Source organism: Oratosquilla oratoria, unplaced genomic scaffold (genome assembly GCF_046742065.1).
Source record: "Oratosquilla oratoria isolate Oo_2021 unplaced genomic scaffold, ASM4674206v1 SCAFFOLD57, whole genome shotgun sequence".
NCBI lineage: Eukaryota > Metazoa > Arthropoda > Malacostraca > Stomatopoda > Squillidae > Oratosquilla > Oratosquilla oratoria.
The window spans coordinates 1,094,936-1,113,868 of NW_027467721.1; the positions used below are offsets into that span (position 1 = coordinate 1,094,936).

The following is an 18,933-nucleotide window of genomic DNA, read 5'->3' on the forward strand; positions in this document are numbered from 1 at the left end:
GTACAACAGGAGTTGGTCAAGCAGGGAAAGGAGAGGGCAAGAAATAGAAGCGAGTGGAGAGTGGTTCTGGATGGATAAAAAACTGATACAACCCAGAGGGATTTCTTCTTGTACACTAAATTCTTGTTCGGATCAAAGAAAGGGTTGCTATGTGATGAACACGGGGGTACACCAGGTACCTGCTATCAGGCTCTACTGTGGATCTGTTGAGTCTTGCTGCAATACTTATGACCCAGGTGGGCATCAGGGATGACCCTTCATCCACAAGGAATTCAGAGAGAAGGAACAACAAATGGGTGTTGGATGGGTGCCTTGGTGAGTATGCCTTGGCTGGGCCATCCCCCTTATAAGGGGGAAAAGGCTTTCTTAGTACATGTATTTTGGGAGCAAGATAGAATAGCATTCTCTGTACAAATTATTGGTTCATTTAACTTTGAAAGGATGCCTTGTCTCATGGAATGGACCAAATTATGATAAAAGCAGCATTGTAATTAACACGAGCAAATTTATATCCTAATACTAAAGAGGATCAAGAAGAAATGTCAGTGGCAGAATTTTAGTTTTAAAAAAAATATATAATAAATAAATAAATAAATAATAATAATAATAAAAAATAAATAAAGAAAATAAATCCCAATGAGAAGGAAGGAGAAATACATGATTTTAATAAGTTGGGCAACCCATTCCAACATTTACTTAAAAATGAACCAATTTCACCATACCCATGGAAATATCTGTCAGCAGCAGAACCACTTGTATCTTTCCTTTCCATTGCCTCCAGGGAGCCCATTCCTCTGTACTTCTTCAGACGAACCCCATTACTGAAGAAATATTCTCCTGGTGCTTCTGATGTGCCAGCTAACATGGAACCCATCATAACTGGAAAAAAAGGGGTGGGTGGGCTGAGTATTGTTGAAGCAACCATGTTATTGCAAAGAAATGTGTGCATATACTGTTACCTAATAATCCACTGCAGCGCTGCGCGTTTATAAAATGCATCTCCAACACAACAGGTGCAGCCCAGAGTTGGCATAGCATATGGATCATTTAGTCCATTTGCCAAATTTCTTCCTATGGTAGACATACATATGCCAAGGGTTTTTTGCCCCTTACAAGGGAGGTAGCCAAAGTACATACATACATACATACATACAAACATATACCAAGGCTTTTTCCCCCTTACTAGGGAGGTTGCCAAAAAGGGAAAGGCATAAAATCATTCCCACCCATTCCATCCCTGAATACACTCCACACCCCTCCACCCTCCCTCTCATCTTAGCACCTCTTGGATGACGGGTCATCCCTGCACCTTGTCCACTGCCCTAGGTCAGAAGCAGTGTCGCAAGACACAGCACATCCACAGCAAGGCCACTTCATTAAATCGGCGAACCCCCCTTTCCGTCCCCCCATGCATAAAGGAGAAGACGGGGAGAAATCCCTTCAGGCTGCGTCAAAAATTGCTCACACACACTACCTCACCCAACATCCCCCCGCACATTCCACCTCATGCATCACATCATCCATATACAACCATTCTCCATTCACCCGTCTTCTGTCCTCTCCCGTCCTTCCTCAACAGACATTCCCCTCTTCCCCAAAGCCCCCTTCACCCCATCTATCCACCTCATCCTAGGACGTCCCCTCATGTTCACTCCCTCCACACCTGCCTTCCATACCTCTTTTACTAGTCTTTCTTCACTCATTCTTTCCATTTGTCCAAACCATCCTAATACTCTTTCATCAACCCTACCTCCCAACTCCCTTTCCACCCCTGTTCTCCTCCTCACCTCCTCATTTCTCACTCTATCTAGCCTAGTAACCCCATCATACTTCTTAGACACCTCATCTCAAACACATTCAAACTCCTTCTCTCTTCCTCTCTTATGTTCCATGTTTCTGTCCCATACAGTGCTGTTGGCACAATCACTCCTTCATATAGTCTCCTCTTAGCATCCATTCCCAGATGTCTATTTCTCATTACACTTTTTAATCCACCAAGGCATTTACTCGCTTCTCTCAATCTACATTCTACCTCCACCTTTTCCTGCCACATTTGCACCCAAGTATCTAAAACTATCCACTTCCTCCAGTTGCTCTCCCTTAATGCTCACTTCCAGACTACTGCCACTTTCACCCCTTGTACATCTCATTACCTTACTTTTACCCACATTTATCTTCAGCTTTCTTCTATCACATACTCTCCCAAACTCTGCCACCAACTTCCTCAATCCCTTCTCCGATCCTGCCACAAGCGCAGTGTCATCCGCAAACAACAGCTGGCTCACCTCCCACTTTTCTCCATTTTCTTTAACCATCTCCAATCCCTGACCCCCTACCCTTGCATTTACCTCTCACACTACCCCATCCATGTATAAATTGAACAGCCAGGGTGACATAACGCATCCTTGACAAAGTTCCACCTTTACCTCGAACCACTCACTCTCTCCATTTCTAATCCTGACACAGGCTCTACTACTCTCATAAAAACTCTTGATAGCTCCTAGAAGCTTTCCTCCTATCCAGTATATCTGCAAAACCTCCCACGGTGCCTTTCTGTCTACCCTGTCTTAAGCCTTTTCCAAATCCATAAAAACCCAAAAAACATCCTTCCCCTTTCCTATAGCTTTCTCACATATCTGTCTTACCACAAAAATCTGATCTACACAACCTCTACCCATACTAAATCCACACCATTCCTCACCAATTACTCCCTCTGTTCCTCTCCTAATCCTCTCAGTCAAGATCCTCCCATAAGCCTTCCCAACTACACTTAACAAACTAATCCCTCTGAAACTACTACATTCACACTTGTCCCCTTTTCCCTTGTAAAGTGGAACTATACTGGCACTCCTCCAGCACTCTACCCTCTCTCCAGCAAACATTAAATAACCTCACCAGCCAGTCCACCATCACTGTACCTCCTTTTTTTAGACATTCTGCATGGCATCCATCCAGACCAGGTGCCTTACCTGCTTTCATCATCTCGACTGCCTTCACTTCATCCTTCCTTATTTCTCCTTCATTTTCCTCAGTCATCACGGTCATTTTCTTAGCATTTCCCATTGCAGCTATCTTTCCAAAGTCAAAAGGCATAATCCCACTCCCACCCATGTCATCCCCACCCACTCCACTCCCATTCACCATGCCTCCCCCTTTTCTTGGCAAGAGATGACCCATTATCCAGGAGGCAAGTAAAGAGGGAGGGAGGGAGTGGAGTGGGTGGGGATGACATGGGTGGGAGTGGAACTATGCCTTTTGATTTTGGCTATCTTCCTTGTAAGGGGGAAAAAACCCTTGACATACAGTATGTATACATATATGTATGTCTGCCACAGGAAGAAATTTGGCAAATGGACTAAATGATCTATGTGCTGTGCCAGCTCAGGGCTGCACCTGTTGGAGGTGAGGGGTTGACGAGTTTTACAAATGGGCAGCGCTGCAGTATGTATGTACAGGGTGTTCAGGATAAATTTGACACTTTTTCAGAAAGGAAAGAAACATATCTTGGCCAAAAATTGGTGTATTCTCAAAATTCAAAGTGCATCTCTTAGAAGATCTTTTGCCAAATACAGCTCCCTCATAGAAACTGCCCTGAGCCTCCACCACAGCCTCCAGGTGGGACCTGAACTTGCAGTATGCAGCCTTCACGGTGTCCTTTGAGAGACGCCTGAACACAAGTTTGATCCTGACAATCAGCTCGTCCTTGGTGTTGCAGACAGTATGATTGGTGTCTTTTTCAACTGTGCCCAACACATAATAGTCCATGAGGGTTGCAATCAGGTGCATTTGCTGACACTGGTGAAGACGTAGTTCTCAGACAGCCACTTCTGGGTTTTCCCGGAGGTGCGACATGGAACCAAGTCCTGCTGCCACACGTATGGTCTTCCCACAGCCACCCTCTACACTGAGTGCTTGACAACAGTGGACGGCAACCCAATATAGCCATCTGAAGTGAGTCAGAGTCCCTCCTCAAAGATGTGGGGCGGCATGACGTGGCTATAACTGGAAACACGCCCAAAGACCATCACAGTTTGAGGCAATTTGGTCTTCATGAAGTGCAGGACTTTGTGCAGAGTGTCGGCTAGTCACCTGTTGTTCTGCACGTTGTGCAACTGGTCCTGGCAGAAGTTCTTCTCATCCGAGAATAACCAAAGCATCCCCAACTTGACTGGGTGTTTGAACTTGTTGAGGAGTTTCTTGGCTTTTGTAAGGCAGTTCTCTTAGGCCTTGCCAGTGAGTAATTAGCCCTTGCATCTCTTGTATGAGGGGGTAGTGAAGATCCTTGTTCAGCACTTTCTTCATAGTCGCCACTCCGACACCCATCTCTTTCACCAAGGTCTGCATTGCCTAGTCTGGATTTTGCTGCACCTTTTCTTTGCAGCTTCTCGATGAATTTTGTTGTGTGGACAAAGTCAGAACTCCTGCTATGATCCTTCCTGCTAGCCACCATTTCCACATCTCAGTTGCAATTCTCCAGCTCACATCTCACAGCCGTTACAGTATTCAAGGAGCACTGAGCTGCAGTTAAGATTTCCAAATTTTTTAATCCAGCACAAATCATCATGATGCAGGTCACTCTCTTCCAACATTCTGGTGCTTTCCAGTTGTCCATGCTCTCTAGCTCTCACACCCACCAATACATACGTACATACATATACCAAGGCTTTTTCCCCCTTACAAGGGAGGTAGCCAAAAAGGGAAAGGCATAAAATCATTTCCACCCATTCCATCCCTGAATACACTCCACACCCCTCCACCCTCCCTCTTATCTTAGCACCTCCTGGATGACAGGTCATCCCTGCACCTTGTCCACTGCCCTAGGTCAGAAGCAGTGTCGCAAGACACAGTGTAAGGACAGGAATTTTGAAGGGGATATTATTTTTGGAATTTCGTTTTATTTATTTATTTATTTATTTGAGTGTTGATTTGAGAGACTGGGTATTATGGACGTCGTGACGGTTTTACTCAACCAAGAAGCAAAGTAGAAAATAGAGCCTTAATAGACCATGAATTTATTCTATTCTATGTCTGCCTATCAAGATGTGTTGGCAAAGAGCTTTACTATAATCATTGAAGAAAAACATACAATAGGAGATAGCTACAAATATATTTCAGCTGATTTTGGTTAAACTGAGTTTCGACGCGACATTAGAATGTTCTCGAACATAGCGGGGGCACCGTAGCTCCGCCCACCCGTGACGTCACTAAACGTTCGGACAGAGGCGTAAGCTAAGGCCATTAATTTTAAGAGTAATAGGAAAAATTCCCAACTTTCAGTTCAGGATTCCACTAGAGAAATAGTGTAGGGAGAGATTGTAGCAGCTAGGGGCTCTGTTGAGAAGCGAAATGAAGTTTTACGAAATAATACAACAGGGAGGTTAGTAGTTTACCCATAGATACGAACACATAGCCGTCTCGTTCTTTTTGTGCGCAGCTAAAATTTTAATCTGATGCCAAAAATGATTCCGATAACAGGTATGAACACGTTCTGTAAGATTAATGAAAACAAATGTCAATATGTGAGTTAAATGATATAATGCAGATATAGTAGGTAGATAGTTATTATTATTATTAAGTTTTGAATCTGATGCCAAAAATGATTCCGATAACAGATATGGAAAAAGGGGTTTAAGGGAGTGTACTTCACAAACACTTTGCGTATATACATTAGCTATGAGGGTGTAATACTTAGAGTACAATTCTGTCTGTGATCGTTCTCTAATAAGAATACGGGGTTGAAGGTAGACACAGTGCTTGAAGGTAGACACAATATTATAAGTAGACTTATACAGTGACCGGAAGGTTGGAGCGTAAATAACTACGTTTTTCCACGTGCCTGTGACCTTACTTATGATGCCCATAAGAAAGAAAAAACTGTGTTATTAAATGTCTCGCATACCCATATATTTTTCATATTGTAAGGATCAATAGATTAGTTGGAGAAAACCACAATATACTTTTGTATTTCCTTACTATATTTTTGCTTCAGTGTAATAATCAACACATAGCAGACCTTCGCTTATATTTTCTTTTACTACCCCCACTTGGGCATAGGCCTTTTCGCTACCCAGAACCAACCCCGAACGACCTGAGGAAAGGGGACGGAGTCAGACGTGAATAACAAGGAGCAGTTTCCATTTATGGTCAGATATATCCATATAGACGATTGGGTGGTGGCAGCGTATACCTTGATTTTTTTTATTTCCCAAATCGTTCTTATGTGGGTATCTCTGATCACTCCCATTGGAGGTGCTCTTGGTTAAACACTAAATCAATCGACGGCACCACATTATTGGTGGCAGCGGTGGGATTTACGCTATTAACCAACCTGAAGCTCACTTATCTGTGTGTCGACTTAGACAAAGCTTGTGTACCCTGTGGATTGGCAGTACAGTAATCAGAGACAGAATAGATCCTCGGCAGTCACTAAGAGTATAGAAATAGCGGATGAGATTGTGTGGGGAAGTGACGTGTTAAGGTGTATAGCTTTGATGGAACTACACATAATTAAAGGCAGTCAGGTAAAAATGAACAATAAAACGGAATGGGAATCCAATTCGGGAGAGGAAAAAGAGACGAGAGCGAGGATGGAAGATAGACATGAATGGGAATCTAACCCAGGAGGAGCTGTTCTATTGGCCAAATTTAAAGGTAGATGTATGTAATTTTGTAAAGGAAATGCATTACTTGTCAGAGGTTCAAGGGTACACAAGGGTTGTCACAGCAATACAAAGAGGTTCCCCCTGCTACAAAGGCAATGGAGAGAATAGGCATAGACCTAACGGATATGGTATCCGGGTCGCAGGGATATAGGTATATTTTGACCATAATCGATCACTACAGTAGGTTCGTTAGGTTTTTCCCATTGAGAACAAAACACCACCAACACATACTACACTCCCTAACCCAGTTCTTCGCAGATTACGGCACCCCAGAGAGCATCATAACAGATAATGGAGCAGAATTCACCAACACGGCTTACAAGAAGTTGTGTGGAGAACAGCAAATCACCCTGCTCTACACTACCCCATACCATCCCCAAGCGAATGGAATGGTGGAGCGGATGCATCGAACATTGAAGAGCATCCTGGCAACGCTCTGCCAGGGCCACCCGAACCAATGGCCGGGTCTACTGCAGGCCTGTCAGAGGAAGATGAATGGAGCCACACACACCTCCACTGGACATACTCCCTACTTCGCCTTCTTCGGAAGACATCCACCCAGATTAGCCGGACACAGACTCCCCGGTGTGGATGGAACGGAAGATGAAGCAGAGATCGCTCATCGAATCATCCGAGAGACCCACCACAAGATGACAACGGAGTACCAGAATGTGGCTAACCGCAGGAGAGGCGAGCAAAAAGTGGAAGTGGGAGCTTTAGTATGGATCCGGAAAGAAACGACGATGCCGGGTACCTGCCGCAAGCTGAATCCCAAGTGGGAAGGACCCTATACAGTGGTAGAGGTGGTAGCAGGACATAGTGTATATGGACTAAGAAATCCCTTCACAGGAAAGGAGACAAGGAGAGCTGCTGCTCAAGTGAAACCTTACTTTGGTTCCGAAGAGTGGTTGGTGGAGCCTGTTGAAAAAGAGTTCCACCCAGACCCGGAAGTGGAAATACTACCACCAAGGATGCGTCGTGCACCAAGACGGCTCATCGAGGAATGCTGAAGAAATCAACTGGAGCAACCCGACCAGTTGGTCCCATATCTAGTGATTTAAGGTGCTAAGATGACAGTAGTTAACTGCAATAGGAAATGTAGGGATCATATCGTGCCAGTATATGTCCAAAGAAAAACGAATGCTCGTGCAAATTAATGCAAAGATGCCCTCAATGTTCCTATATATTGGACCATAAAGCTTAAATGTAACCCACCTATACTTTTATACATGTGTAAGGTTGAGATGTCCTAGGATTAAGGATGCATATATTTCATATGTTGTAAAAGGAAATTTCAGCAACAGCCAGGTGAAGGAACTAAATGTCAACTTAGGGGGGGGGGATAAAGAAGTCAATATTAGCCTAGGAGAGGGACTACAAACGATGGTTAGCGAGCACTTTCATTCGGAGTAGTATTGGAAAATGGGGAAATTCTTTAGCTCGAGTTGGGATCATGAACCCAACTCAATTCACAATTGCCCGCTTGACAGGGGTGTAGGACTTCAGGACCTGGTGGACAATCGCCGATTGCCCAGAGGTGAGCCCACAGAAGGGGAAGTAGTGTGCCACCCATGGGGCGAATCCACAAGAGAGAGTCGTGGCTTAGCTCGGTCGTAGCGGCTATGCATGTCCAGTCAAGTAGTATGTAAGAGGTCAATTGGGGAATCCAGCCAATACGAAGACTGATGGAAAAGTCCACGGAGACATCCACAGTAAATTGGTGTACCCCCGGGTCACCTGAGATTCGTACACCTACGAGTGTGCTGAGGAGAGAGTGTCTCGTCAAGCTATCAAAAGGATAATCGCTCTCTGATGCAGGATGGATTTTTTTCCTTTCTTTTGCAGAGGGATTTGGACCACACCAAATAGAATCCTTCACGTGATGTTGCGGAATTTTTCTTACGGGGGGGGGGGCGTAAAGCCATGTAAGGACAGGAATTTTTGAAGGGGATATTATTTTTGGAATTTCGTTTTATTTATTTATTTATTTATTTGAGTGTTGATTTGAGAGACTGGGTATTATGGACGTCGTGACGGTTTTACTCAACCAAGAAGCAAAGTAGAAAATAGAGCCTTAATAGACCATGAATTTATTCTATTCTATGTCTGCCTATCAAGATGTGTTGGCAAAGAGCTTTACTATAATCATTGAAGAAAAACATACAATAGGAGATAGCTACAAATATATTTCAGCTGATTTTGGTTAAACTGAGTTTCGACGCGACATTAGAATGTTCTCGAACATAGCGGGGGCACCGTAGCTCCGCCCACCCGTGACGTCACTAAACGTTCGGACAGAGGCGTAAGCTAAGGCCATTAATTTTAAGAGTAATAGGAAAAATTCCCAACTTTCAGTTCAGGATTCCACTAGAGAAATAGTGTAGGGAGAGATTGTAGCAGCTAGGGGCTCTGTTGAGAAGTGAAATGAAGTTTTACGAAATAATACAACAGGGAGGTTAGTAGTTTACCCATAGATACGAACACATAGCCGTCTCGTTCTTTTTGTGCGCAGCTAAAATTTTAATCTGATGCCAAAAATGATTCCGATAACAGGTATGAACACGTTCTGTAAGATTAATGAAAACAAATGTCAATATGTGAGTTAAATGATATAATGCAGATATAGTAGGTAGATAGTTATTATTATTATTAAGTTTTGAATCTGATGCCAAAAATGATTCCGATAACAGATATGGAAAAAGGGGTTTAAGGGAGTGTACTTCACAAACACTTTGCGTATATACATTAGCTATGAGGGTGTAATACTTAGAGTACAATTCTGTCTGTGATCGTTCTCTAATAAGAATACGGGGTTGAAGGTAGACACAGTGCTTGAAGGTAGACACAATATTATAAGTAGACTTATACAGTGACCGGAAGGTTGGAGCGTAAATAACTACGTTTTTCCACGTGCCTGTGACCTTACTTATGATGCCCATAAGAAAGAAAAAACTGTTATTAAATGTCTCGCATACCCATATATTTTTCATATTGTAAGGATCAATAGATTAGTTGGAGAAAACCACAATATACTTTTGTATTTCCTTACTATATTTTTGCTTCAGTGTAATAATCAACACATAGCAGACCTTCGCTTATATTTTCTTTTACTACCCCCACTTGGGCATAGGCCTTTTCGCTACCCAGAACCAACCCCGAACGACCTGAGGAAAGGGGACGGAGTCAGACGTGAATAACAAGGAGCAGTTTCCATTTATGGTCAGATATATCCATATAGACGATTGGGTGGTGGCAGCGTATACCTTGATTTTTTTTATTTCCCAAATTGTTCTTATGTGGGTATCTCTGATCACTCCCATTGGAGGTGCTCTTGGTTAAACACTAAATCAATCGACGGCACCACAACAGCACATCCACAGCAAGGCTGCTTCATTAAATCAGCGACCCCCTCTCTCCGTCCCCCCATTGCATAAAAGGAGAGGACAGGGAGAAATCCCTTCGGGCTGTGTCAAATTTTGCTCACACATACTACCTCACCCCCACCCCCCCACCCATTCCACCTTATGCAATCACATCATCCATATACAACCATTCTCCATTCACCCGTCTTCTGTCCTCTCCCGTCCTTCCTCAACAGACATTCCCCTCTTCCCCAAAGCCCCCTTCACCCCATCTATCCACCTCATCCTAGGATGTCCCCTCATGTTCACTCCTTCCACATCTGCCTTCCATACCTCTTTTACTAGTCTTTCTTCACTCATTCTTTCCGTGTGTCCAAACCATCCTAATATTCTTTCATCAACCCTACCTCCCAGCTCCTTTTCCATCCCTATTCTCCTCCTCACCTCCTCATTTCTCACTCTATCTAGCCTAGTAACCCCCATCATACTTCTCAGACACCTCATCTCAAACACATTCAAACTCCTTCTCTCTTCTTCTCTTATGTTCCATGTTTCTGCCCCATACAGTACTGTTGGCAATCACTCCTTCATACAGTCTCCTCTTAGCATCCATTCCCAAATGTCTATTCCTCATCACACACTTTAATCCATCAAGGCATTTACTCGCTTCTCTCAATCTACATTCTACCTCCAACTTCACTCCCCCTTTTCCTGCCACATTTGTACCCAAGTATCTAAAACTATCCACTTCCTCCAGTCGCTCTCCCTTAATGCTCACTTCCAGTCTACTGCCACTTTCACCCCTTGTACATCTCATCACCTTACTTTTACCCACATTTATCTTTAGCTTTCTTCTATAACATACTCTCCCAAACTCTGCCACCAACTTCCTCAATCCCTCCTCCGATCCTGCCACAAGCGCAGTGTCATCCGCAAACAACAGCTGGCTCACCTCCCACTTTTCTCCATTTTCTTTAACCATCTCCAATCCCTGACCCACTACCCTTGCATTTACCTCTCGCACCACCCCATCCATGTATAAGTTGAACAGCCAGGGTGACATATCGCATCCCTGATGAAGTCCCACCTTTAACTCGAACCACTCAATCTCTCCATTTCCAATTCTGACACAAGCTCTACTACTCTCATAAAAACTCTCGACAGCTCCTAGAAGCTTTCCTCCTATCCCGTATATCTGCATAACCTCCCACAATGCCTTCCTGTCTACCCTATCGTAAGCCTTTTCCAGATCCATAAAAGCCAAAAAAACATCCTTCCCCTTTCCTATAGCTTTCTCACATATCTGTCTTACCACAAAAATCTGACCTACACAACCTCTACCTGTCCTAAATCAACACTGTTCCTCACCAATTACTAATTTTGTTCCTCTCCTAATCCTCTCAATCAAGATCCTCCCATAAGCCTTCCCAACTACACTTAACAAGCTAATCCCTCTGAAACTACTACATTCACCCTTGTCCCCTTTTCACTTGTAAAGAGGAGCTATACAGGCACTCCTCCAGTCCTCCAGCACTCTATCCTCTCTCCAGCAAACATTAAATAACATCACCAACCAGTCCACCATCACTGTACATCCCTTTTTCAGACATTCTGCATGGCATCCATCCAGACCAGGTGCCTTACCTACTTTCATCATCTTAACAACTGCCTCCACCTCATCCTTCCTTATTTCTCCTCCATTTTCCTCACTCATCACTCTCATTTTCTTCGCATTTCCCACTGCAACTATCTTTCCTTCCCTATCCTCCTTCACATTTAGCAACTCCCTAAAATATTCTGCCCATCTTCCCCTTACTGCCTTCTCTTCCATTATCATCTCTCCATCTGCACCTTTTACCTTTTCTTCTCTACTTGATTCGCCTCCTCTTCCTCTCTTAATTTCTCTCCAAAACATCTTTTATTACTTTCAAAATTTTCTGTCATACTCTTACCCCATTTCACATCTGCTCTCCTCTTTGCAACCTTTACCTTTTGCTTTACTTCTCTTTTATTTTCTTTGTACCTCTCATATGACTCCCTCGTCCTATTTTGTAACCAATCTGTGAAAGCTCGCTTCTTCTCTTCTACAACCTTCTTTGTTTCCTCATCCCACCATTCACTACCCTTTCTTCTATTTCCCCTGTCCTTCTTGTCCCACACACCATCCTTGCACACTTTATGACTCCCTCCTTGAACCATCCCCATTCCTCCTCCACACCCAGCTCTACTCTATCCTTTACTCCCTCCCACTCCTCCTTCAGCTTCTTTCTGTACATCTTCTCCTTTTCCTTTTCATTTAAAGAGTTCACTCTAAGAACCTCCCTACCTTTTGTCCCTTTCCTCTTTCTCCATCTATCCTCCACTCTCAACTTACCTTCCACCAAAAAATGATCTGATATTCCCCCACCCTCTCCCCTTAGCACATGTACATCCTTAACTCTTCCTATCATAATCCTATTTACCACTACATAATCCATTAGCGCTCTATCTACCACCCTTCCATCTCCCATGTGTACTTATGCTTGACTTTCTTCCAAAACACTGTATTTGCTATCATCAACTCTCTTTCTAGACACATTTCCACCATCAACTCTCCACTACGATTCTTTCCTGGAACTCCACATTTCCCAACCACGCCATCAATTGGACCATTTCCTACCCTAGCATTAAGGTCTCCCAGTACTATTACATTGACATTTCTTCCTAAATCCTCTATGCATTCACTTAAATCTATCCAAAAAGCCTCCCTTTCTTCTACACTCTTCTCATTGCCAGGCCCATATACACTTACAAAAACCCACATCTCCTTTCCCAGTTTCACCTTCATCCACATTATCCTTGAGGAAACCTCCTTCCACTCCACTACACGTTTACCTATCTCTTCACTTACTAGAATAGCCACCCCTTCCCTCCCTCACCCTCTCTTCACTCCTGATAACCTCCCACTTACACTCACCTTTCCCTTTCAACTTAAGTTTCACTCAAAGCCAACACATCCATCTTTCTTCTCACAAACATACTACCTATCTCTTCCCTTTTACTCTCATCTGTACCACATCCACGCACATTAAAAGACCCAAACCTTACGGTGCTGGTCCGAGAACTTCCAGACCCTCTTATGCCTTCTCTTTTTCTTTTAGGAATGTCCCCTGTGGGGCTACAAGGAGAAGGATGCCTAGTCCCACTCCCCGTCCCTTTCTTCTCGCCTCTTACCATCCAAGTGGAAATACTTGCTGGCAGTATTCTTTTCCCCCACCACAGGGAATTCCCCCACAGCAGAAAAAGAATACTCAGAGAAATGGTACAGGGCAGCAACAAGGGGTTGGGGGACAGCATAACGGAGGGACAGTTGTAGTATAAAAAGTGTCATCATTTCTCTATGAACAGTTTTCCTCTATCATAGACAAAATGATGTGTGGCTCTGGTCCGTACGGGTGCCCCATATAGACCCTAAAGTATCAACTGCATGCTACTTTGCCAAAATAACAAGCAGCCAATACCCCAGACGGTAACCAATAGTACACAGAATCAGTTATCCACTGCACTTTACCGCTATTAAATCCTTCAAATGGTTTCAAAATGACAGAAGATACAAATAATTATCAAATTTATCCTGAACACCCTTTACGTCTGCCACCTGAAGAAATTTAGCAAATTGACTAAATCAGTGGGTCTTGACCCACAGTTGGGTTGCCAAGCCATTTGAATGGGTCACCAAGGATTTGTGGACTTGTCATTTTCCCAATATTCCTATTCAAAATATTATCAAAGTATTAATCCTGATTGTAGAATTCCTAAGTCATTATTATCTAAGGTTAAGCAAAACATTGGGCCAGACAATCTAACCTTTGGTTGATATTTGATAAAGGTCGCCATGGCCGATCTGGAAAGGATTTTGGGCCGCAGCCAAAATTTTTTAAAAACAACTGGACCAAATGATACATTTGTTTTTACAGCTCTAATTAAAAAAAAAAAAAAAAAAAAAAAAAAAAACATATCCCACCTTCCTACACAGTTTGTTATATACATATATCCATATACCAAGGTTTTTTCCCCTTTACAAGGGAGGTAGCCAAAAAGAAAAAGGCATAAAATCATTCCCACCCATTCCATCCCTGAATACAGTCCACACCCCTCCACCCTCCCTCTCATCTGAGCACCTCCTGGATGACAGGTCATCCCTGCACCTTGTCCACTGCCCTGGGTCAGAAGCAGTGTCGCAAGACACAGCACATCTACAGCAAGGCCGCTTCATTAAATCGGCGACCCCCCCTCTCCGTCCCCCCATGCATAAAGGAGAAGACGGGGAGAAATCCCTTCGGGCTGCGTCAAAATTTGCTCACACATACTACCTCACCCCCAATCCCCCCACCCATTCCACCTCAAGCATCACATCATCATCCATATACAACCATTCTCCATTCACCCCTGTCTTCTGTCCTCTCCCGTCCTTCCAAAATGTTTTTCCCCTTATAAAGGGGATAGCACACCCACTAATATATATACCAAGGGAGGTAGCCAAAGTCAGTCATAAATCCACTCCCAATTTCAACTCCACACACTAGACTCTCATTCACCACCCCCTCCCTCCCTCCCTCCCTCTTTTTCTGGCTCCTCCTGGATGATGGCCCATCCCTTCATTTCACCCAGTGCCCTGGGTCAGAAGCAATGCATCAAGACAGCACATCCACAGCAAGGGCGCTTCATTTAATAGGAGACCCCCCTCTCCATCCCCTCATGTGGAAAAAGATTGATTGATTAAAGGTTATCTGGCATCATAACTACCGAGGTCATGGATGCCGAATTGTTAAATTCTTAGATTCAATTTTGGGTATAGATAATATAATAAGTACATACATACATATACCAAGGCCTTTTTCCCCCTTACCAGGGGGGTAGCCAAAAAGGACAAGGCACAAAAACATTCCCACCCATTTCATCCCCGAAAACACTCCACCCTCCTTCCCATCTTAGCACCTCCTAGATGACGGGTCATCCCTGCACCCAGTCCACTGCCCTGGGTCAGAAGCAGTGTCGCAGGACACAGCGCATCCACAGCAAGGCCGCTTCATTAAATCGGCGACCCCCCCTCTACGTCCCCCCATATAAAGGAGAGGACGGGGAGAAATCCCTTCGGGCTGCGTAAAAAATGATTGCTCACACACACTACCTCACCCCCATTCCCCCGTCCAATCCACCTCATGCATCACAACATTTTCCATATACAACCATTCTCCATTCACCCCTGTCTTCTGTTCTCTCCCATCCTTCCTCAACCGACATTCCCCTCTTCCCCAAAGCCCCCTTCACCCCATCCATCCATCTCATCCTAGGACATCCCCTCATGTTCACTCCCTCCACATCTGCCTTCCATACCTCCTTGACTAGTCTTTCTTCACTCATTCTTTCCATGTGTCCAAACCATCCTAATACTCTTTCATCCACCCTATCTCCCAGCTCCCTTTCCACCCCTGTTCTCCTCCTCACTTCCTCATTTCTCACTCTATCTAGCCTAGTAATCCCCATCATACTTCTCAGACACTTCATCTCAAACACATTCAAGTTCCTTCTCTCTTCCTCTCTCATGTTCCATGTTTCTGCTCAATACAGTGCTGTTGGCACAATCACTCCTTCATACAGTCTCCTCTTAGCATCCATTCCCAGATTCCTATTCCTCATTACATTTTTTAAACCACCAAGGCATTTACTCGCTTCTCTCGATCTACATTCTACCTCCAGTTCAGTATCAGTTATTAGTTATCAAATAGTGTAATGGTTATATATATATATGGTGTTAAATTATGTTAAGATCTGAATAGTTAAAAGCTATTTGGTTTTGATTATTATTGTTATTATACAGTGCTCGACAAGGATGTACGAACGATTAGCGAGAATGAGTGATGAGTGTTGAGGACTGCTTTTGCCGAAATGCACATTTATATAAAAAATTAGCATATAGTTGCATTATTTGACCTATTTTCTTTAAAATGTGTGATTTACATGTAATTTGATCAAAGAGAAGTTACGTTTTTATCCTCTACAAAATTACCAAACACATACTGTCTGACTCCCTAATTGCCGACCTCAATAAAACAATGACGGTTTTTGCTCAAATGCAATTTTATATAAAAAATTAGCATATGGTTGCATTATTTGACCTATTTTCTATAAAATGTGTGATTTCCATGTAATTTGATCAAAAGTTACGCTTTTATCCTCTGCAAAATTACTGACAACAGCTATGAATACCATCCGGTTTTTGCTGAAATGCACCATCTTATATAAAAATTAGAATATGGTTGCATTATTTGACCTATTTTCTTTAAAATGTGTGATTTTCATGCAATTTGATCAAAGAGAAGTTACGTTTTTATCCTCTGCAAAATTGGCGACCAGGCCCTTATAGTGTTGGTCTGGAAAAATTTGAGAAGATTGAGTAAATATATATATATATATATATATATATATATGTAGGAGTATATCCAATGAAATGAGAGTGGTAGGATTATATTTCAATATTAACTTGTATTTGTTACTAAATTTGATCAAGTAGGTTTTCTTTTAAGAATTTAATGACTCCCTCATAATCATACTGCAGTTCTTTTCCCAATATCTTGGTCAAATTATAGTTACCATCTCTCTCTTTCTTATTTGGGAAGTGACGCTCTCTCAGTTCTCTGTGACTAGGGCATTCAACCAGCAAATGTTTAATAGCCATGGGGATTAAGCAATCTTCACAGTAAGGTTGATTTTCACCACTCATGAGATACTCATGGGTCAGCCTTGAATGTCCTATAGCGGAGACAACATATTATTACTTCCCATTTCCTTGGCATAATTTCATATTTACAAGGGTGTATATTTGTGGTGATCTCTTTCATTTTGTAGAGTCCCACTTCACTCCACTGTTGTTTCCATGACTTATGGATGATATTCGTGATGCTAGGAAGGATGTCTCTATATGGTATTGCACACCATTTAGGGATCAGACTGGTTGTTGCTGACTTTGCTAGTTGGTCAGCTTTTTCATTTCCATATATATGTACATGTGCTGGAACCCAGCAAAAAGATATAGTGATCCCTCTACATCGTAGTTGTTGTCGTTCCCTAGACTGTCTGTCCGAGCAGTCCCGTCTCCCCAAGGATTGCTACAGCCGAAACTGGGTTTTCCCACAAATCCTTTATAGAGTGTACGTTGTGTTGTTTGCGTGCATGGTATGGGGTGAAGTGTTACATCCTGGGCAGCTGTTCACAATGCGGTCATCCAGCCTCCTCTGGTAACTTAGAAGTGCTGGGTGGTGGCCACACCGCAGTCTGGCCAGGTGGACTCTGTCCTTTCGTGGGAGAGAGGATTCAGAAGGGTGGATATCAGGGGGTCTGGCATGCAGCAGTGTGTTGTCTTTCAGTGTGTTAATGGAGCGGTGAGTGATATGATTATGAATATGTTTCCGGAGGCTGGTATTTGGTGGTTGTGGAGGAAGAGAAGAGAATATCTGTGTGTGATACAGGTCTTTGGGTGTTGTCTTAATGTTTCTTGGTGTGTGTGGGTGTTCTGCTATGTAGTGTAGCGGGTGTGATGTGTTTGTGGTGGCTGCAGCAAGTGTTTGTGTGCCTCTCATGTCGAGGTGGTCCTTAACTTTGAGGAGTTTTGTTTCATGGTGTAAATGGTCTGTAGGTGTTGTATTTGTGCAGCCTGTAATTGTTTTTAGGGCTTTGTTTTGTATGATTTGAAGGGTGTTGTGGTGTGTCTCACTGAGATTAGGAGCCCGTGCAGGACTCGCATAATTCATCACTAAACGTATGCATTGTTTGTATATTGTTGTATTAGTTTCTTTGTTTTGTCCAAATGTTGGTCCTGGAGCCTCAGCATCTACGTCGTGGGACCACCCCCCAACCCCAAGAGTTGGGGGCCAAACGGCGGCAACCGGCCACCAGCTCTACGCAGGTGGCACCGATCCCCAAGAGGAGCTACGACTGGCTTGGGGAGTACCACAATCCTTTTTCTTACATTGTAGTAGAAACACCCACTGTGAGATTTTCATTGTTAGAGGATTATCATCATTGAAGATTTCTATTGCCTGTAATGAACATTTTGAATCACAAAAGATTGTGAAGTTGGATGTCTGTAGAGTTGTGTTCTAAAGCGGTTAAAATTCCATATAGCTCTGCTGTAAAATTTGATGCTGCAATTGGTAGTGCTCCTCTGCAGCTAAAATTATCGCTAAAAACTCCATATCTGACACCAGCATCTGTTTTTGAGCCATCCGTGAAAACAAATGTGGAATCCAAATGTTCAGTAATATGTTCTAAAAACAGTCCTTTAATTTCTGCATCTGATTTATCTTTTTTAAAACCTTTAAAATATCTACAAAATTTAATTATGGGTAACTTCCATGTTGGGGTAACTGGTAATTTAACTGGGCAGATCTGATTTGTGATATTTATAGTCTCCAGTATTTTTCTTATTCTAAAACTAAAAGGTCTAGGATATCTTGGATGATTTTCATAAAAGTTATTAAAACAATTTCTGTTGGCTGTAGTAAATGCTCTTGATTCAGGGAGTCTCTGTGTCCTAAACCAATATAGAATGATAGATGTCTGTTGGTATAGTTCTAGTGTTATCTCTTCAGCATCAATTAGTAAACTAGGGATGGGGGAAGATTTGTAAGCTCCTGTTGCCAAACATATGCCATTGTGGTGTACTGAATCTGGGATCTTTAGATGTTTGGTTGATGCAGAAGAATAAATTTCACATCCATATTGAAATTTGGTAATTATCAGAGATTTGTGTATTCTTAAAATTGTCTGTCTATCTGATCCCCAGTTTGTACTTCATAAAACTTTTAACATGTTTAAGCCTCTTGACATTTGGTTTTAATATGTTTCAGATGGGGGATCCAAGTAAGCTT

General features: G+C 42.9%; 1 protein-coding gene across 1 annotated transcript in view; it reads right to left on the reverse strand.

Annotated features, from left to right (window-relative positions):
* LOC143023750 (inosine-5'-monophosphate dehydrogenase 1-like) overlaps nucleotides 1-18,933 on the reverse strand; it is a 155,049-nt gene that overhangs the window by 119,013 nt on the left and 17,103 nt on the right. Inside the window, exon 5 of the mRNA XM_076182355.1 lies at nucleotides 723-879. Coding sequence (XP_076038470.1) covers nucleotides 723-879 — 157 coding nt within the window. The remainder of the gene's footprint in view (nucleotides 1-722; nucleotides 880-18,933) is intronic.